This window comes from Epargyreus clarus, unplaced genomic scaffold (assembly GCF_041222505.1).
Source record: "Epargyreus clarus isolate Ecla_fem2 unplaced genomic scaffold, WU_Ecla_fem_2.2 ptg000019l, whole genome shotgun sequence".
Lineage (NCBI taxonomy): Eukaryota > Metazoa > Arthropoda > Insecta > Lepidoptera > Hesperiidae > Epargyreus > Epargyreus clarus.
The window spans coordinates 9,980,464-10,002,500 of NW_027332227.1; the positions used below are offsets into that span (position 1 = coordinate 9,980,464).

At 37.2% G+C, this 22,037-nt stretch overlaps 2 protein-coding genes across 6 annotated transcripts in view; both read right to left on the reverse strand.

Moving 5' to 3' along the window:
• Positions 1–6,210, reverse strand: part of RpL24 (ribosomal protein L24) — a 322,279-nt gene extending 316,069 nt beyond the window's left edge. The window contains exon 1 of the mRNA XM_073083866.1: positions 6,206–6,210. Within this exon, the coding sequence (XP_072939967.1) occupies positions 6,206–6,210 (5 nt within the window). The remainder of the gene's footprint in view (positions 1–6,205) is intronic.
• Positions 6,211–9,153: 2,943 nt separating this feature from the next.
• LOC140750141 (uncharacterized) overlaps positions 9,154–22,037 on the reverse strand; it is a 58,280-nt gene continuing 45,396 nt past the window's right edge. The window contains exons 4-9 of one of the 5 annotated variants that reach the window (XM_073083528.1): positions 20,578–20,681; positions 16,140–20,342; positions 15,700–15,799; positions 14,990–15,379; positions 12,872–13,154; positions 9,154–11,509 (exon numbers count right to left, since the gene is read on the reverse strand). In XM_073083528.1, the coding sequence (XP_072939629.1) occupies positions 11,272–11,509; positions 12,872–13,154; positions 14,990–15,379; positions 15,700–15,799; positions 16,140–20,342; positions 20,578–20,681 (5,318 nt within the window). In that variant the 3' untranslated portion in view covers positions 9,154–11,271. The other 4 variants (XM_073083527.1, XR_012103170.1, XM_073083529.1 and 1 more) reach the window with 4 other exon arrangements.

Consider the following 22,037-nt stretch of genomic DNA (forward strand, 5'->3'; position numbering starts at 1 on the left):
GCGTTAACAGATCTAAATTCGCGGAATTCATCACCAAATCCTTTCAAACTTATACTGGCACACATGCATAGAATTCGAAAAAAGTAATCCGATAAATTCCGATGTTAACGAAAACAGGCGGCGTGCGCTGCAATCCGTTCCGATGGTGACTGGCCACGCTTTTATTTTATTTTGTCGCCATTCAAACGGACGGATGTCGGAAACCTCGGAAACTAACTTCAATGTGTACCTACCAGCCATTTCTATAAATTAGCACCACTTTCAACCAAATAAAGCTAAGTAAAAGTAAAACAATTTTTTCGACAAAATCATAATAAGTACTTTTATAAGTGCCAATAAAAGTAGTCAGTGATTTATTTAGATATATTTTTCACGTATGATTATGTGAAATACAAAAGATTATGTTTTATCTTTTCATAATATTTTCTTCACATGTTACGTAGCGTAATATTTTCACCTACTTCAAAGTCAACTTAAGAAAATCCCTTTTCAATATTCTGTCACTTCGCGATTGAAGATCCATTTTCTAAAACAAATCAGTTAATAGGGTTATTGTGACATTTTGTAACCAATGTTACATTATAAAATAAAAATAAGTAAAATCGAAATGTCTGGATATATACAATTTTAAATTAACTATAGGTACCCGTCTAAGATCATATTTACCTATTTCTGTTTGGAGACGATAAGCTTTATAGGTACTGAATATATTTGAATAAAATATGGCCATATAGAGAGCTGATTTTATCTTTAAAGTATTTTAGTGTTTTCTATAAAATCCGAAGATGCTCGACGGATGAGCCGCGTGAAGGAGCTCGTCTCGTAAGTAATACATTTTTGGGTCGCAGCCACATCCAGAGCACACAGTGACCTACTCCCACATAATCCGTTCGCATTTACTGATTGTACTCACAAGGCCCATGCTCTCAGTCGCAATGCGGCTGACACGCCGCTCATATCTTTCCTTCCATATACTTACCGCTTCTAATTACTACAATTTTATTAAGGAGAACATAACTACATGTTCAAAACTTAAACAGATCATTTATAATATATTTGCAATGGAACTATTAATAATTTTCCACACGCAACAAAGAGATATTGCAAACTGCATCATACCTATATAAAAATCAAATCACATACTATTACAAAGTAATTTCACAAGACACATCCCCTACCTAAATTGATGTCAGCCTGAAATGTTATCTTGTCATTAAAATCGTAGTACATAAACGCTTAAACTTTCTTATACTATCCTTAATTCCTTATCTCCTAATAGCGCAGAACCGCTTGCCAACTTTGTGGGATAGAGCACATTTAGATGTAAGCTATAAGCTGAAAATCGATGTAACCTATAAGGTCAAAAAAAGACAATCGATTTAATTAAATATATAAAAGAAACAAATGATGTCATTGATGTTACGGTCACTGTAATGAGTCTTGAATTTTAAAAGATCTTTAATTACTTTATTGTCTGTAAGTAGGCATACATCCATATGGAAATGTACGAAAGAACAAGAAATAGATAAACTTTCTTCTTGTATTAATTTTATTATTTCCGCTAATCAGAATGAATTTACATTATCAAATTCGCTTATTTACAAATTATTCCTAGTTATAGTGCTAATATTAATAGACAACCTCTTATTGTGAATTATTTCAAAACCTTGTTATACAAATAGATAATTATAACATTACTTATGAAAGTAAACCTGAATCGTATTCTGCGAATACATCCGTGTTGAAATTGAAGTATAGTTCTTACCTGGAATTATTTGTCGCTATGTTCAGATACAGCAGTTAATGTAGTTTTCAAACTTCAGTTGTACACTGCAGAAATTGTAAGTAGTTAAATGTAGGAACTTCGGATCATTAATGATTCGCTGCAATTACTATATAAGATATATACAGGTATAATGAATTCTATGAAATTTCCAATACAATTAATGCTCCGTGTTAGATAAGAGATAACATAGAATGTTTAAGATTCTAATTCAAAGTTTAAGTAAAGCTAAATCTAAAAACATTGTTTCAATCATCCATAGGGTAATATTAAAAATATCTTTTATAAAATTAGGAACTTAAAATAAAATATTTTACTTACTACTTTCTATTTAACACGTGCTAAGACATAGTATTGCCATGTTTATTTGGTTCTAATTATTTATTTTAACCCTTCAAACAACATGAGAAAGAGAGAAACAGCCCTTAATGGTTTCTCACGGGTCTTTCTTCAAAAACAGAAGGCTGCAGGTCATAGTCGATCACGCTTGCCAAATTCATATAAAAAACTTTAAATTTATGAACAATTTCTAAAGGACTTTCAGATTAGTAGGTTTCGATGACACCTATTTATTAGGTACATATAAACATCATTTAAACTAGTGTATATTGTGTCGTAGCTATCTCCGATTGACAACGACAATCGGATCTAATCGTTATACGTAGGTAGAGCCGATGAAGTTTCCAGGTGGTGCGCTTCAATTGCGAATGGCAGCAATAGGGGAATGGGGAGGAATGTTGGAGCTTTAATGATCCGCAGCGCTGCACTGTAAAGTGCTTAGGTTTATGGGAATCAAATGCATTTAATATTCCGTTTTAGTACCTACGAGTACCTTTGTACATTATTATAATAGGAATTATGGGAATATATTTATTATATGATTATTATTGGAATATCTTGTGTACTGGGCGTATATTATAAGCCAAGGGGAGTTTACTGACCGGAACATATTAAACATAATAATATGATGGTAGAAAAACGCTAAGTCAGAGACTACTTAGGTATCAGATCTTATCATAGACATGAAAAAAACCAAATAGGAGGATCTTTTTTCGTTTAGTTAGTTAAGTTTATTGAAGAAAAAGTTGTACCATGAAATAAAGCATATACCTAGATATAGGTATAGCTTTGAATTTACAGCAATTGATAAGTAAATGTACCTATCTCTCTACGCATAAAAGGAACATTACGCAAGATTGAAACACGGTTACGGATATAGAACGAAAAGGCGGGAAGAATCGTAAAATTTTGCATGTGCTATAGATCGCATGGTTGCTCAAGTAGAAAATTTTACTCGTCCTACAAGCGAAGACGCAACATTTACGACTTTTTCACGACGTTATACAAGACTGACTTGCACATACAACCGTAAAATTCCCACGCTTACGACTTATTTCTTTGAAATTCAGGTATACACATACGTATTACACAGTATTTTAAATTAAAACATAAAAAGTTTCTTGAATGTACCTACGGGCCCACCCCCATCTTTTAAAAACCATCAAAGTTCAGGAAAGTTTTATTTCCTTCTTAAAACAGTAAAATATTCCGTCATACACAGTTGAACAATCTTAAACCCTTATTAATTTTTCGCTTATCCATTGTATAAAACCAACTGAAATTGTCATATTTTGCTTAAAAAGTTAAATTTCCTGCAAAAAATGTAAAAGTATGATTAAAACAATATTGTTTTAAGAGATGGTAGTAACCCCCGTGTTATAAAAACATGATTGGTATGTTACCTTCTTGTGTTCTAAGTAGATATTTATATAATCATATCATATTTTTATAAAATATTTTTTACGCAATGATAAATGTAAAATGTGTATTAAGCTACATCCATTTACTCTAAACACGGAAAAGAAAAATGAAAGCTCGTCTTTGGGAAAATGAAGTAGAAGCAACGTGCCCCGCGTTAGGGGCGGGTCACAGACGATAAATCTCGGCCGACATCGACAGCAAGCGCGCTTGCCAACGCACTACCAGCAAAACACTGCATTAGCTTCCCTAATGTTGCCTGACATTACATTTCATTACTAAATAAATAAACATGCTAAGCGTTCCAAGTTAGTCCCTAGCTAAACGGCTACTACCTACTATTAACTAGTGCAGATGGACTGCGTGGTTTTTTGTTATCTCTATAATTAAAAAAAAATCTGTTTTGTGACACAAAAAATATTATTGTACAAAAGTAGAATACAAATTAAAAGACAACATAAAAATGTTGTCTTTTAATTTGTATTCTGAGGCCATAGACAATAACTGATACGAGTACCTATTTACCTACCTAAACAGATACGCAATTACTGATAATAGATTATAAGTAGACTTTTTGTTACGGATTAAATATTTAAATATCTATAATATTTCGATTTTAATATGAACAAGAAACAAGAAAACAACTAAGGACCCTATGCGTGTAGGTAATAGTCATAAATGTAAAATAAATATTTTACATCCACAACCCCATATCCACTTGGACTACGGTAGGTAAAGGCACACGAAGATACATAAATAAACGTGAACATATCTTCCGGGGAACCGCCTCTAAGACGTAAGGGTCGTCAGAATGTAGAGTCACAAAATACAGATGTGACGTGCATCTCATATGGGTACTTGTGTCGAAATATGCGCCGTTTACGTCTTGAAGGATTTTCTTTATTACACAAGCCTGACCTTCCTATAGCAGAATCACAAAGGACGTTAAGACAGGCTAACGTTCGGGCAACAAAGAGAAATCTGCTATATTTTATGTCGGACTGAATGCCCAATCCTACAAGTGGATATACACTGTAATAAAATATTTCCCGCAACGTCGTAAAGTTGGATAACTTTTCAATTCATCTTAGTTTTGTTTGACGAAACTCATGTTTTGTCTTCTAAAATGTATTAATATTCTAGAACCTTCTTGTATTTTTAACGCCTACATATAATATATTTTCGAGCGTATGTACCTATGTATATTGTATAGGTATTTATCTATGTATTATTTTTAGAAATGTCATACAGTCCAAATGTCTTGACGAATTTTAACGTAAATAAGACGTTTGAAGGTGGTAGAACCTTTTGTGGTTCGACTCCGGGGGCACCACCGCCACACCTATTTCTGCCTTATAAAAGCAGCGTTAAGGGCTGCTGTGTTCTAGTTTGAAGGGTGTGGTAAGGGAGACATACTTTTACGAGGCGTTCCAGCTTAGTCCTCAGGGGTAGCGACGCATCTGTGGCCGACCTCAGGTAGGAATATCCAATCCTATCTGGGGTTGATTTTTAAGCAGTCGGGATTTGTTTTATATAATTAGCTAGTTATATACCTATAGATCACCTAATTTGGTACATTTCTTGCAAAAATGCCTGAAAACCCCTTATAAACGAAAAGTTAAAAGTTCCTAATCAAATTTTCACACCAATCTTGCTTGATCATTTAATCATACTCGTATGACGCTATATCAAGTAAGCTGCAGGCTATATCAGGTATATGATGCTTAATTATACGCCGCATCATTCATCTAGATAAAGACCGATCACGCATTGATCGAGGGTCGATTCCATATTTTATAGTAAGTAGTTGTCGCATAAGCGTCTGTTTGATCCGAGCCGGTCCCATTTATCGGACGCAGACTGCGATATCGCTTACGGACGCATCGCGTTGGATAACTCGACATGACGGCCGCCTAGCGCATGTACCACGTCTCTATATTCTTCGATAAAAGTTCCAATTGTCGTTAGTTTTACTTCTAATGATACCTACATTGCTAGTTGCTACGGAATGTAACTATTATTATTACTATGGAACAATAATTAAATGTAGGTATTTGTAATGCTGTACTTTTAACCAAAAAAGATTAGGTACTAGGTAGATAGTAACAATTATAAACCTACTAGTGATCGACCAAAGGTTTGGCCAGAAATCGGCCTAACCTTTAGGCTTTTAGGATCAGCCGAAACATAAATAAAAGATTGATGTTAAACCACAATGTAGGTAAGTAGGTGTTTGTTACAAATGTTTAAATACATCTAGCTGACCCGGCAAAAGTTTTGTTGCCATATAAATAGAAAAATGTTAAGGGTGAACAACCCTAATCACTTAGGGGTATGAAAAATAGATATTAGCCGATTTTCAGACCTACTGAATATGCATAGGTATATTTGGTGAAAATCGGTAAAGCCGTTTCGGAGGAGTACGGTAACTAACATTGTGACACGAGACTTTTATAAACCTATAAGATTAATCTAAAGTGTGGCAAACAAATAATAAACTGTTTATTGTCATTGTTATAATTTACAGTAAATAAATGTATATAAATATATATATAAATACGGTCACGTATCTACTTAAAATAAACGAGCGCTTCTTCCAACTTTCATCTCTTCCAAACGAACTATGGCGTAGGTATTAAGCCACACGAGAATCGTCTGCCAATTTTCATTTTGTCCTGAAAAGAGCTCCTAATAGGCAACTACGTAGGTAAATCTCACGGGACGACTACAGATTTTATACCTGCTTCGTTGCCCGAAATTCCCACGGTCATCCCGAAAAATAGCTTTACCCAGATAAATATTAAGAATTTAAACAGGTATTCTCCCGACGGAGTTGTTCAGCGTGTAGAAGTTCGTATTTTTGTGCCATTTGAATTTAATGAGCGGTTACGCGTAACAGAATTTTCAGGATAGGTACCTACTTTCTTTACTCACCGAACTAATTTTTCGTGAATGTATAAATAACGGAAGCATTTCAACTCGCTGTCAAATAAAAAAATCAGAGAGGAACAAAAGTAAGGTAAACGGGGGCATTTGGGTTTTTGCTTACGATTATTGAATTGTATATGTTCAGATCGAAAAAGCTATCAATTACTCAATATAATATGAAAAATATGGAGGTATATAAATACCTACCTATAAACTATCGGAGCCAAACTAAAAGAAAAGAAATAAGCGCTCTGTAAAACTTTAGAATTAGGCTCTTAACTTTTCGAAGGGAAAAGTTTCGTAACAAACGTCTATTGTAACCTCAACCGACAGGTTTGCGTCAGCAAGCGAAATAAAACGTCTGAGTGATATGTTGGCTCCATATGTCTTCATTTCAATGACCATTCATTTGCGATCGGGGGGGCAGTGCGCCCGCCGGCCGTCCTCCTAGATTAATGACCAACTGATTTTCTGCTTACCTTAGATAGACTTGTTAATTTTACAGCAGGAATGCTTTATATAAGATATATCATTATTTTAAATATTTTTAAAATACTTTAGGCAGTCTTGAGAGTAAAAAAATGTCAAAATAATGATACTAACTTATCATCATTAATCACCTACACATTAAAAACGTCTACATTCATGGAACTTAACAGAATGTTTGTGAATCCGCTTGCCCCACAAGAATAACGCGCAAAGTTGGGCGGGCAACAGAAATATCGTGAGAGTAAACAGTTACTTTTATGTAGAGGGCAAACAAGTGCAATATTATTTTTTAATCCGACCATATTGCAGGCGACGTGTTTCCTGTTTTCTAGGATGCCAATTCAGCCTGTTTCTTTGTTTATCATTTTATACGTTTAGATCCTTTTTTAGGTTTACAAAAAGGACGATAAAAATATAAATTGGTTCCACCAAGCTCCTGCTCTAGATTCAGGACTTAAAACGGAGATATCATTTTTATAACTATAGTTGATAGCTGTAATTAGTTACACAAAACAAATCTTCTGTTTGGGGACTTTCATTAGATAGGTATTACTTGTAGCGGTTTTATATCTAAGTTCGAAGAACACATAACTCCTGTTTTCATAATAACATCAGTGAGCAATTTTCAGGTCGGTTTGATGATATGAACAACTTCGATAATTTAATAACACGTTTTTTTTTATAATATAAGAGCAGCAGACGAGCATGCAGTCCACCTGATGGTAAGTGGCTACTGCCGCCCATGGACATCTGTAATAAACCCCAGATAGGATTAGATATTCCTACCTGAGGTCGGCCACAGATGCGCCGCTACCCCTGAGGACTAAGCTGGAATGCCTCGGAAAAGTCTTTCTCCCTTACCACACCCTTCAAACCGGAACACAGCAGCACCTAACACTGCAGTTATTAGGTAGAAATAGGTGTGGCGGTGGTGCCGCCGGTGTCGAACCACAAAGGGTTCTACCACCTTCAATTCAAAGGTTGGGTGATATACTGCAACTTCACCATTTTTAAAGGTGGCAGATGCAGTATGGTTCGACAGAGGTGATACACACACGAATGTCCACACGAATGTCTAGAGTGAAGAAATTCTGCGTTTCGTTGGAGGTGAGGGTATCAGGTGTTTTAGAATTTAAGGTGACCATCTTATTCTTCAGGAGTAAAGCAACTTTGTTCTGTATGGACTTCTGTTATCCATGGACGGCTGGGACGAAACACCTACCTATTTATTTTGGTAGACGCGAACGCCAGCCGTCGCTCGTAGAATGTTGATATCTAGGAACTTGGCCACTGATCCATGATTCCACGGTTCTTGGGACCAGCATGAGCTGAATCTAAAATAGTATTTAAGACACTAGTTTTCAGATTTGTGAAATGATAAAACATATTAGTTTATTGATAATAGAGAATGTATATGTTAGCAAAACTGCGTATTGTGACGACCTCTATCGATATTTAGCTGTAGCACAACAATGCGTGACTTGCCAGCTTTAAGGATACCCTTTTAAACAATGCTTACTTACAGAGATGGAGTTGTTTTCAGTTATCCTACAGTGTATAGTCCGTGCCAAACTGCTAGTCCGCTCTGACGTTGTTGCGAGCGGTGTAGTCATACAATTTGCTAAGGTGACGCGATTCATTTTTATATATTAAGAGCGGACTAGCAGTTTTACACGGACTATACCATGTTAATTATATTCTGGCACGTGACTTAATGCTTTTGTAATATTTTTATTTAAAATATTTATTCGGGCTCATTATAAACTTTTGGCTTTAAGAGACTAGCCATGAGTGCCAAGACGACGTGCCTGCAAGTATAATTAACCGCGAGGAAAATTAACATCATTGGTTATAACTACTTCAGATAAGAAATTACTTTTTTTTTTATTATATAGAAGTAGCAGACGAGCATGCAGTCCACCTGATGGTAAGTGGCTACTGCCACCCATGGACATCTGTAATCAACCCCAGATAGGATTAGATATCCCTACCTGAGGTCGGCCACAGACGCGCCGCTACCCCTGAGGACTAAACTGGGACGCCTCGGAAAAGTAGGTATGTCTTACCTACCCTTACCACACCTTTCAAAACGGAACACAGCAGCGCCTAACACTGCTGTTATTAGATATCTGATGAATGAACAACTTAAAATTGCTTAAGAGGAAAAGTGAACACGGTAAATAATGGACAGTTAATTAAAACAGGTACATTTTATTGAAAAAAATATGTACACAGCAAAACAAATAAATAATCTTATATTGTATATTAGTCTATAAAACATTAATTTCATCGAAATAAAATACTATACATAACTACATTTAGATTATGTACATAATACCGTCTCACAGGGAAGTGCTATCCGATTATTTATTTAATAAACAATATCCATTTAACATTTAATATTATGTTGATATCTGGAGACATCCATCATTTAGGACAAATTAATTGGGATCCCTAAGGTTAAAATAGAATAATATAAAAACAGTAAGCTATGATAAATCCTTGATATATAATTTATCGGACATATCCAAAGATCACATAAAGTAATTTACACATTGATAATATTTACTAACAATGACTTCCCGTAACAAATTTCCTATTAAATTGTTATTCATGACGTGTCCTATAGTTAACATTCTACCTAGAATTTTTAGAAAAACTTTTTATTATCTACTATATTTGAATGTGATAAAAAGCATTTTAGAAATGTTTAGAAAATAATCTCCCTTGTACCATAAATCATAAACTTATCAATTAAGCGACACTTACAGTGAGAATCTTAATTTAACGTTAGAACAGGAAATGATGATCGCGGTAGTAACGACAGCTATAATATCAGCTTACGGTATAAACGTATAAACACCAATCTCAGAAGTCTTCTCTGAATTTATCTATAAACATATTTATCACAATTATTATTCACTTTTGTTCGATGATTCTCTGACTTTTCTGGCCTTACTCAATAGTTTTTGTCATGGAAACTAACAATGTACGAAAAATGTTAATAGGCCTTAGACTTAAGTGTGATATTAAGATTTGTGTTCGAACGAAATTAAAATCTGATCGATGTATCCACCCTGAACAGAGATTATGCAAAAGAGATAGCAACCTAAACTATTCGTTAAATAAAATATTGACAAAATACTACAAAAATAACTCAAACAAACAACAATCGCGCGTGTGATGTCGAAAATAAAACATAATAACGTGCAAATACTGTACTTATCGATTACGTCCGGTTGGAGTTCGCCAGGCCAGTGTTATTGTCAATTACCTCGTCCATAAAATCTACGCTTTAATATGCTCAATATTTTGACTAGAAACCATGATATTACTTTCTAACAAAACGTAAAAATGTACATGATATATAGCAAAATTTCTTATTAATATACAGTTTACTAAATTGTACAATACATCGATGAAAAGTGTGATTTATATGGGCGTAGCACAAACTTTTAAAGTCAATCGGCTATTATACAAACCCTTGGAATAGGGCTTAAAAACTAACGCAAATAAAATTTTCCATCAGTATTTATTTGTTAATTATTTTGTTCTGTGCATGTAGCAAATTTATGTTCCAAAGTTTGTGCTACGTACCCCTAATTTATTTTGATAACGAGAGAAATCTACTCCACATATAATATAATAATGTATAAACTAATAAATTAATATGAAACAACAGTGATTCAATCACAGTTACTACATCTAAAACACTATCTATATTATTTATCTATATTGTAAAACCATAATCTGCTGCGAAATAATAATTATATTTTATTATATGTAAATGGAAATAACTTTTTTCTCCAAGACATAGGAACGTGACACAAAAGGAATTTTGATAATTTAAAATGTCTGCTTCTATATTAAACTCGTATTGTCTCAATACAACACACAGCTCAATAAATACATAGAAAAGGAATGGCTGACACAATCGACGTTTAGGATTTGGAAACCCGTATACTACAATTATTGTAATTTTATAAACTTTTAACACAATTATCCTACATAAAATTCTCCACAACATCGCATACCTTTCATAAAAATTGAATATCCTAAATGTGAAAGATTTAAAGTATGTACTTTAAATCTGTATAATGGAATTATGAACGTACGCATAAATTGTATGTTTCGATATAACTAACATATATTTGTGATTTTCTGACTCCAATCCTAGCACCCAGTCTCATATGTCATCAAAATAGAAGGAGAGGTATAGAACGCTTATTCTATAGCTTAGTGAAATCCTGGAAATAAAATTCTGTCGACATTCGTTTCAGAAGCAATTTCCAATTCGACGTCGATGTTAGATGTCATCGCGAGCTGCGCAGGCGATTGCCGTCGAGTTTGGCCGGGTGTTTCTTGTGATGCTTGTCCTTGCTCCTCAGCTTATCGAGCTTCTTGCTTCTCTTGGGCGTGTCGCTGATGTCCTCGAGCTCGGGCTCCGGGCCGCTGTCGGGCACCCCGCCCCCGCTCCCCTCGCTCGTCTTGTCGAGCTCGGCCATCGCCTCCTGTATAGCATTTTCAAGGAGGGTGTTCATTTTTCTGCTCCTAAATAAACAAAAAATAAAATAAAACGTTAACAAAAAATAAAGCGCCTTTTGTACATCACTTTATTGCTCAACATTGGATACTTAATGATCTTTTGGTTGGGTTAATTTTACATAAAATTATTACGTAGGAATACAAGATTTTTCATTTTTATTTATATTCTAACGCCTTATAAGGTGTTTAGATTTTCATCAAAATATTGAGGTACATGTTTACGTCTGAATTTACATCAGTTTTACAATTTTACAAAGTATATTAAAACATTTTTTACAACAATTATATATTTAATCTATGATTGAAAAAATACAAACATATAGGATTAAATGCAAAATTGCATGTAAACGCAGGCGCAAATTGGGAACAATTACATTGATTATGGTCAAATATCCATCTCACTCCAACTGAGGTAAACGTAACGTCTCGCTATGAAAAGTGACGCGGCGTGTGCGAGGTTATCGCATCGCATGCGAATAGTGAACCTTCAGAGAGCGTGTAACTCGTCGAGTACAGACGAATAGGCACGAATACAAGTATGTAAACAATTTATTCCGGTGTATAATACTCGCCATAAATATTTGTTAACAGTTTATTTTTTGTTATAGATGAAACGAAAAAAAAATTAAAATTATAAAGTTTACCTGTCACCTAATGTTTTTGTCTTTATTTCTTTTATGAATTGGTATATATTATAAAGATATTTGTAACAGTGAATAGCACGCTATCTAAGTTAAGTTAATATAAAGGGATATACATAATAAATAATTATTTATCAGTCATATTCATAAAGAATGTTTGACAAGTTAGTTAGACAATGTGGCAATTTGTTTGCTGTGAATCGAATTCTCCATTTAAATTATCGCGAGATATTCGGTCAAATAACTAGCCGAATAGTGATCATAATCTAAACACCGCGCACGAATACATACGCATAATCTTTTGTTCGCGTCAAACACACAGCGGAGAGTCGACAATTCGTGGCAAGTGTTAATACACTCGAATAAATTATTTACGTACTCTTTTTGTACTTATTCGTTTGTACTCAGCGAGAACGTAAACGCTGTCTGAAACTGTAACCATGTTATAGTCCGCGCCAAACTGAAGTTGTTGCGCCCAAATACAAGCATATATTCCGTAGCAATATAAGGGCATACTATCGCAGGTATGTAACCGTGAGCGAGAGCGGGTAGCGGACGGGTGCCGGGAAGGGTCCCGTGCTCTCTTCGTCCCGCTAATATCTACAATTTGCTGCTCGACGCGACTCGTTTCTATATTCGGAGCGGAGTAGCAGCTCGGCGCGGACTATACGAGGTTAACGCGAGACGTGTACGCGCTCGGTTGGAGCGAGCGGTCCCGGGCGCTCACTTCCTGTGCTTGGTGCGCGCGGCGTGGTGCGCCTCGAGCCCCTCGCTGAGCGTGAGCAGGCGCGCGGCGTCCACGCGGCCCGCGCCGCGCTCGGCGCCGAACCAGCGCACGCTCCAGCGGCCGTCCGCGCCGCGCGCCAGCAGCTTGCCCGGCCACGACGCGAAGCCCGCCGCCGGGCCCCACACCAGCTCGCCCGCCGCGAACTGCCGCCCGCCCGCCGCGCCCGCGCCGCCCGCAGCGCCCGCCGCCGGCGCCGCCCCCGCCCGCTCCGGGCTCTTGCAATCTAACGACCATCGGTACCCTTAGTGCGAGTTTGCGGGTTAACGATCGAACCGAACTAAACATATGTAAAGTCTACCAAGACGTAGTTTGCTAGCGCGATAAACTAACATCTAATCGCCTCTCACTTACGTGATGCCCTGGCCTGTACCCAGCAGTGCCCATAGTGAGTTAACGACGATCGAAGCATTTACATCCGTTAGTAATAAGCAATCTATCCCTTTTTGCCCACCGAACTCCTAATTTCGATTTGGAAGATGATTATCAAATTTAAATTTCAAATCAAATAGGCAAAAATTAAATACACCAATATATTAATAACAAGCATGGTCAAATTATTAATTCACAAACAAATCGCTAGAGGAGCTTTGTAAAAATGTAACAACCCTATTAGAATCATAGATTCACTAAAATAGATAAAACTCGTACTAAGGGTAGAAAACCATTTAATTCGACCGCTCGCCTATCGCATCTCCGCCACCCCAACACCGATGAATCGAGATTCAATTTCTTTTATTTTACAACTATTTTTTACAACAATATCTTCCCATAATAGTTCAATTCTAAAGAATTAATTTCATGTCTTAACACATTTAAAACGTTTGCATAAATGCAAAATGAATACACATTTATTTATACACCATTGCAGTGTGATATAAAATTTGGTGCTAAGAAAACATTTCAAGCCCAACGACATTTAAGTAAACAGAAAACTGAATTACATAGTAAAGTCAGTAATTATAAATTACGTACATTTATCTTGGCTATTGAAATGTAGGATACATACAAACATTTATTACGAATGGAAACAAAATCATTTTGTTTACGATCGATAGCACACAAATAGGTAATCAGGAAAAAATGCAACTTGCAATAGTTCCTTACGCGTCCTAATAAATATAAAAAAGAGTAAGGTATTTTAATATTTCTGTGCGTTATACAATAAAACAGTGCACTTTTTCCCAACACCCAAGAAGGAAGTAACAGTAATATGAGAATGTGCCGTACTTACAATGATGGACGGATGAAATGGTGATGTCTTTACAGATGATGCGTTAGTAATGGAATCCCAATTCGAGAGCCAATTTGTTACTTCGAGTGTGGTGCAATGGAAAGCGACAGAAAGCCGGAGTGTTCTGATTATCATGTTCTGATTGTCATGTTCTGATTAGTTTCCAGTACACCCTTTATTAACAGCTGTATCTTGTATTAACCCAACCAAAAGAAAACCAATGAGCAATAATATCGCATTATGAGGAAGCTGAAATATACCACAATACACGTCAGTTTCACTTTATTCAGCGGTCAATTTTACATAAAAGACAAACAATTTTGTGTGGTCGCTAAAACGAATCCAAAACCAATACAAGACACAACATTTTGATAAATTTTGAATTTTGTTAGCTGTGACTGAAGCGTGAAATGGTTCTGGAAGTATTAGTAGATAGTATAGAAATTCTGTGTTCTCATAGTTATGTACAACTTAGAAAGACAGAGTCAATATTTTTCTTTATTCATTTAATTCAAAATATTATTATTAAAAGCCGGATTCGATTATAGAACCAATTGAAAAGATATTAACAAAAGTAAATAAAACTAGAATAATCCATTTTATAAATGAATAAAGTAACATAGTTCAATATTTAATGTCGTGAGATACATTTATTACATCCGATTGCCGTAGTTTGAAGGAATAAAACTGAAAGTGTATAATATATTAGATATGTCAACACATAAGCTGATGAATAGCGTCCCCACATCGAAACTGCATTGAAAGTTATATTAGGCAGCAAAAGGTTTGAAGCGTTACATATGGGTATAGCTTTACTGGCTACTTACCGTCTCCGGAAGCCATACTATTATGTCTATCGAACACTTTATGTGTGGTAGGAGTGTTCGAACTAGTGCCCGAAGGCGGATAATGTCTAAGATGTTGTTTCTCCTGGGAGGAAATACTCATATTATCGTATTCCGTATCTTTCGGTGCACCATGAACCATGTTGTAGTTGGTTCGCATAATCTTGTCGGCCCTATAAGTGGAACTATCACCAAAGTCGTTCTTCCTCTTAAAGCCTTGTGATCGCTCATAGTAGTTGGAAGTCATTGGCATGACATTGTGCTGGTTATTTACTGCAGAAGAAGCCATACTTTGATTATACTGTATCTCTGTCGATTCCACTGTGTTATGTATACGATTCGATCGCATTAGTTGCATGTTTGATATGAGGCCTGAAACATTGTTAACAAATACTTTTAAATAAATTTTGAATACAAATATATCTTTACTTAAAAAAATAATTAAATTGTATTAAATATATAATATAATCTATATATACAAAAATCAATTGCTGTTCGTTAGTCTCGCCAAAACTCGAGAACGGCTATTTGGCTAATTTTAAGTTTTGAATAATTTGTGGAAGTCCAGAGAAAGTTAAAAAGGTGAGTATATATGAAATATATTTCATAAATAGATTCTGAGGCCGTACAAAGATGCCGGGTCAGCTAGTAAAAAAATAAATAGTTTTATAAGTGACAAAATATGATCTTACTCTGTGTTTCAGTGTCGGTTTCGTTCCGCGGCGGCGGCCAAGCGCGTTCTCTGGATTCCGCCATGTCTTGCTCGCTGCTCGACACACATTGAACCATTGCCTGAAATTTATTATATATTAACGTTTTCTTTGAAAATAAACATTACTCCGTTATAATTTTGAACTAAATAAAAAAATGTTACTTTTGTTTTTAAATTTTGTCCAAATGATTGTTGTAATAAGACACTTATGTTGCGTTGTGTGGGACCTGTTTTAGACGGCATTAGGTACGATACATTGGAAGTATTGGAGTCCTGCCTGACATCGACTCATTGATGCATTGCTACTTCTAACCACTAACTTCTCCTACTCTTGCTTACAACAAACTTCGAACTAGAATATACTATATACATTGCTGTTCTAATGCAAAAATAAAGTACGCTACTCGCGGCATAACTCACCGAGGAGCTGTTGTCGGGCTCGGGCGACTCCGTGGTGGTGTCGGCGTAGTTCCCCTGCGTGGAGAGGCAGCGCGGCTCCGCGTCGAGCGCGCCCAGCGGGCTGTGCGTCGTGGTGTCGGGCGGGCTGCCCGCCGCGCCCGGCGACTTGCGCGTCTGCGTCGACACCGAGTGTCGCCCGTCCGCCGCGCCCGTCACCCCCGCGAACTTTCCGTACTCCTCCTTCGTCTCGCTCTCGCTCCCCGCTCGCCCGAATACTCGCCTCTCCTTCCCGTCCGCCGGGCCGGCCTCCTGAACGAAGCTCCGACCCTTCTGTGTGGCCATCTTCTGCGCCAGGATCACGTTAGACTCCCCGCCCAGTCGCGAGTTGCCTTGAAGGTTCGCCGCCATGGCCGGCAGCTGAGCGTTGTGCGAGTTCGATACTAACGTCGTCTGTTGCTGCACTATTGTCGTGTTTTGCTGCACGAACGTCGAGTTTCGGTTGTTATTCGCGGAAGCCATTGACGCCTGTTTCGGAGATAGGGGCACCATCAACGTTTGTCCCATCTGATTCGTCTGGATGAACTCCTGCGCTTGGACGTTCCCGGGTCGGACCTGATGAGGACTCGTATTGAAAGTGACGTTTGTCGGACTCAAGTTTGCCAAAAGGGGACTCAGCTGTCCGTTGAAATTCGGACTGTTCATCATGACTTGGCTATTCGGCGACAAAAACTGTGCCCCCGGACTGTGCGGTGACTGAATTATTTTGCCTTGTTGGTTCTGAGCCCTGATTACAACTCCACTGTTTCCGCCTGCGGTAAAAACGCCAGAGTTTTGTACAGGGGTTAAGACATTCTGTCCGTTAACTGTTTGTATTTGCAGTTGCATTGGCATTCCGGTTGAATTGTCCTGAATAATGGCCGTTCCATCGGCGGTCATGACCATCCCGCTAAGATTTGGAACTATGAACTGTTGGAAAGCAGGGAAATTCGACATAACGTTATTGGCATTGTTGATTAAATTTACAGGTTGTAGCAGATTTATCTGCTGTGATGGTGACGTATTTGCGATGATTTGTTGAGATCCAAAGTTGCTGGAATTTCCTTGTCCGTTCATAACGATGTGCGCCGGCGTGCCAGACTTACCGGGCATGATGGTCAAAGCCTGCAACATCGGTGTCGGCGATATATTATTGGTAGGCGACAACTGAAAGCCTCTTGGAGAAAATTGTGGACTAGAATTATGTTGCGGTGAAGAATGATGCACCATTATATTATTTGGATTTTGTTGCGGTGCTGTAATTTGTAAAACATTAGTAATATTTGCCGCTTGGTTCTTCTTTTTCTTACTTCTTTTCTTTAAGCTCTCCGGTGAGAGCATAGCTACCCCTTGTACGAAATTTTGACCATTTTTGACCTCAATCTGCCTCGTTGTTTCGGACCCAGCCTGTCCAGAAACGATGCCTCCCGTAACTAATTGCGGAATAACTTGGTTCTGTTGCATAACTTGCCCGTCTACTGGTATCATCGACTGCTGCAGTACAAATGGAGCTGGTAATGTATTAACGACGACAGTAGGCTGATTTACAAGCGGCTGGATGTGAGTAGCTGCCGGTACGACTTGTGTTACGGACGTAGTTACGTTAGTTACAGCATTTGAACCTAATACTGACATGGTAGTAGTATTTTTAGGCGGCGGCGGAGGCATTTGGTTGCTCGACACGAGTATTTGACCAGTTGAAGAAATAACAATTTGACCAGGAGAACTCCTCCTTCCCATTTGTGATAACACCGTAGACTGAGTATTGCTTGTTTCTGGTTTCAAAGACATACTGCTAATAACATTCTGCACCATCTCTAGAGGCGATTTAGATATCATACTCTGAGCAGTCGTGCCAGCTATATGGAGCGGGTAGCTCGTCGGCAAGTTGACGGAGTTTATAAACGGGTCAGGCTGATTGTTCGGTATGGCGTAAGTCGTCGCCAAATTAATACTGGGAGGTGGCGGTGGTCTAATGAAATTGGCTTGGGAGGCATTGATAGAAGTGGTTGCAGTGTTAGCTTTACCAGCTAATACTGACGTGACTGTGTCCCTTGTGACGGAAAACCCACTCGCCATAGTCGTTACGAAGGTTTGCACGTAACATGCTTGTATTAATGAATGCGCGGGTCCACCCCCCATATGTGGCGGAGGGCAATAACCCGGCATAGCGTTTTCCATCCGTTTCTTAGATTCTAATCGAAACATGTCTTGAAGATTTTGCGAGCCAGGCTTCATTCCGACTATTGATATGTTTTCTACTTCTATAAGATTCTTGTTAAGATTATGGTTTGATATGAAATGCAACATCTGGGTGCCAGGCATGGCTTGACTGGTAGGAGGCCCTGGTGAGTTGTAAGGGTAAGGTTGACTGCTGTTTGGAGTAGACGGATTGCTATTGAGGCTATCTCGACAGGATCCAGGATTAGAATACGCTGGACTCGGCATAGGGAATGTACAATTGTTTTGCATTTGGGAATTGTTACTTCCGCTACTATGCGGCGTGTCGGTGTTCCGAGAACTATTCGACAAGGTGGGCGAGGGTTCCGGCGGTTGTAAGGTCTCTGTGGGTGACACGTTGCTAGTACTGACGATGCCCGCTTGAATAGGTCCGCAGTTGTCATTCATCATTATATTGCGTTCGATGTATGTAGACGATGTAACAGGGTTATCGTCGAAACCATGTTTAGGACTTGAAGTACTCGGATTGCCGTCTAATTCCAATCCGTATACGCCCTGCTTCATATATTTAGTTCTATTTTGGTTATGTGAAAAATCACTGCAATGTCCCTTATAAGAAACGTTGCAACCCTTACAACATCGTGAGGCGGATTCCATACTTTTATCTGGTATTAAACTGCTGTCTGGTGTGTTGTTTGGCGAAGGTGACGAATTTGGCACTACATTACTCCTATAAACATTGACCGCTTCAGATGTTTTATTAATATTTTTCAATTGCTTTTCATTTTGATTCTGCACACAATACGAGCTACTAGAACTCTCATACTGATGACCTTCATAAGAAGAATTTATACCTACTTGTCGGGATATAGTATTGTTCAATAAAGCAGTTTGTTGTGCCAAATATCCGCTGGGATCCTCCATAAACGACGGTACATTATTACACAAAACTTCGTCAGAGTTTTTGTTTTTAGGATCTTGCATATATTTAATACCATTGTTGCCATATAACATAACTTTATTTTCTGTGGGACTGGCCTTCTTTTTGGAGCTTTTACTGTGAGATTTAGTTTTTTTCTTGTTTTGCTCAATCGCCGGCCACTGCTGGCCCATTATATTATAATGCTGTGGTAAGGGCGGCACTCGAGAACACATGGAAGGATCGTTATTTGGATAAGAATTAAACACAGCTGATGCTTCCTCTACACTGATTCTTGTGTCCTCATAATCAGTGTTGTCTTGTTTTTGAGGTTTTGGACTAGGACTTGTTAAGGTGTTGGAATCGTTCCGCTTCACTTGCCATGGAGGTGTTTTTGCCGAATTTGCTTTTACTACCGACCCATTTTGTATCATCAGCTGGCCTTGCTGAACGAACTGATTTTGTACCTGACTCTTATTAAGATTCACGGTATCTGTCAGTTGTGTCTTGAAACCTTTCATAACATCGATCTGTTTCTGATTTTGCTGTATAAATAGTTGCTGCTGTTCATTTATTTTTTGCATGACTTCTGGAGTTAAAGCTTGATTTATACCGCAGAAAGCTGCATCATCTTTCAACGTTTTCATGGACTGAGTAGCTGCCTGAATGTCTCTCTTATCATCCTTATGCTCATGTTCCATTAAAGATTGTGGTGTTACACCCATAAGATTTTTTGCCTGCATATTGTAGCTCGTATTCACACCAATTATTTGCCCATTAGTACCCAATACTGGCATACCAACATTTAAGGAGGGATGCAAGTGGCCTGTTGGTGTCTGATTCTGTTTTTGAACGGCTTCTAAGTGCTCCTGGTGGTGCGTTATCCAGCCGCTGTTAACTGTGAGGTAATGCGAGCTTCTTTGTATTTGTGTTTCCTGCTTGATCTCGGTCTCCTGAGTTATTACACTTGTATGCATGTTTTGTTGTAGAGCCGGGTACCCGGGCAGGCCCGGCTGCATGTTCCCAGCACGTTGCGCTAATGTACCTGGCGAAGCCGTCCGCTTAACCTCCAATTCGTGCGACTGCGACTGGAATTGTAAAAAGCAAATGATATAAAAACGAATTACGTTAAGAATAAAACAAATACATGTGTCATTTGTAAGCTCATAGTGCAAAAGTGCAAATTATCTAGCTTTGAATCCATTTTATTGATTTCTTTATTTTCATAAAACTCTTTAATGTCTTAGTCATCTAAGCATGACTATAAAGTCGCGTACGTAATATAATAGTAACTCTATAATTTTATATAAACACATAACTCACATGAAGAGGCCTTTCCCTCTGCACCATCAACTGAGACACGCTCATGTTCGATAAATAGCCTGTCCTTTTCTTGACTTTCTTCTTTTTCCCCACCTCCATACTTGCTGCTGAAAAGTAATAAATAAAACGGTTCAGAATTTTCTCCCTAGGTACAAGTTAACATAGAATCGGCTAAATTCATTGAAAAAACGCTCGTAAGTACCCTACACATAATAAAATATATCAATTCGACGGTAATAGACTAAAATCAATAAAATAGCAAGTCATTGTAGGTACCTCAACCGTTCGTATAGCAGAACGAAATGTGGAAAACGGATGTCAAATTAAATTTAGTTGGCATCGAATTATAAAATATGTACCAAATATTCGAAATAGAACCAATTAAGTTAAAAATTGATATTTTTCCAAGACAAGAGCAATAAATAACTATATCTAAGACGAGTTTTAATGTGTTTAACGACTTCAACACTGGATTTGGCTTTCAAAGATCAAGGTTCAAGCTATGAGTCATTTCGTGACAATCTCTACAATTTTACAATACGTATCAGAATTAATTTATTGTTCATTTTAATGACAAGTTTATTTTGTTAATGGATAACCCTAGGTGAAGTTTTACAATAGGTTAAAATATTACATCATCTTGAAAATAAAATAATGAAATCTATAATAATAAAAAATATTTTTTTACCTGCCAAAGACCAAAATGTGACAATGTTTAAAATGAACAAATTGTCAAATGTCAATCTTTAGTATGCAAAACATTGGATAGATTGCTTATTAAGAGGGGCAATAGACATTGCTTAACATTGGTTAGATTGCTTATTAATAACGGGCAATAGACATTGTCATGATAACAATAGCGATCGTCAACATAATCTTTGCAGGTAAAATGACTTTAGTTTGAAAGACAATTCATTTCAACATACCGTTTGATTCACGAACTAGACTAAGAAAACTAACGATAATGAGTTCTATTCGAAATATAGATAAATAAAATAAGATAGAAAAGTAGGCAACGTAACATAATTTCTCGAAGAAAGGTCGAGGGCCGGCCGCTGGCTGACTTTGCGTCGCTCTCTAGACGTCCTCATAATTTAAAACAATGTTAAACATTTTCATGACAACGAACTTCTAAAACAATATTCTTAAGATTAATGTTCTGAATTTGAAATATAAAAACGTATTTTATTAGGAGTGATACCCTATTTTATTATAGCGCCGTTTATGAATGCTGGTCTGGCCTCATTTAAATATGATCTTAATTAACAAAATTATATTTGAATGTTTTAAACAAAAGCAAATTAACTCAGGGTATTTTAAAGAAACTAACGAATAAATTCTTAACAAAGTCAATATTTCCAAACTTAAGACAATTAAAATACTTTGAAAATTAATAAACGTTTCATTTTTTATATTTAAAACGATACATTAAATAGGTACCGTAACCACATGTAAAATAC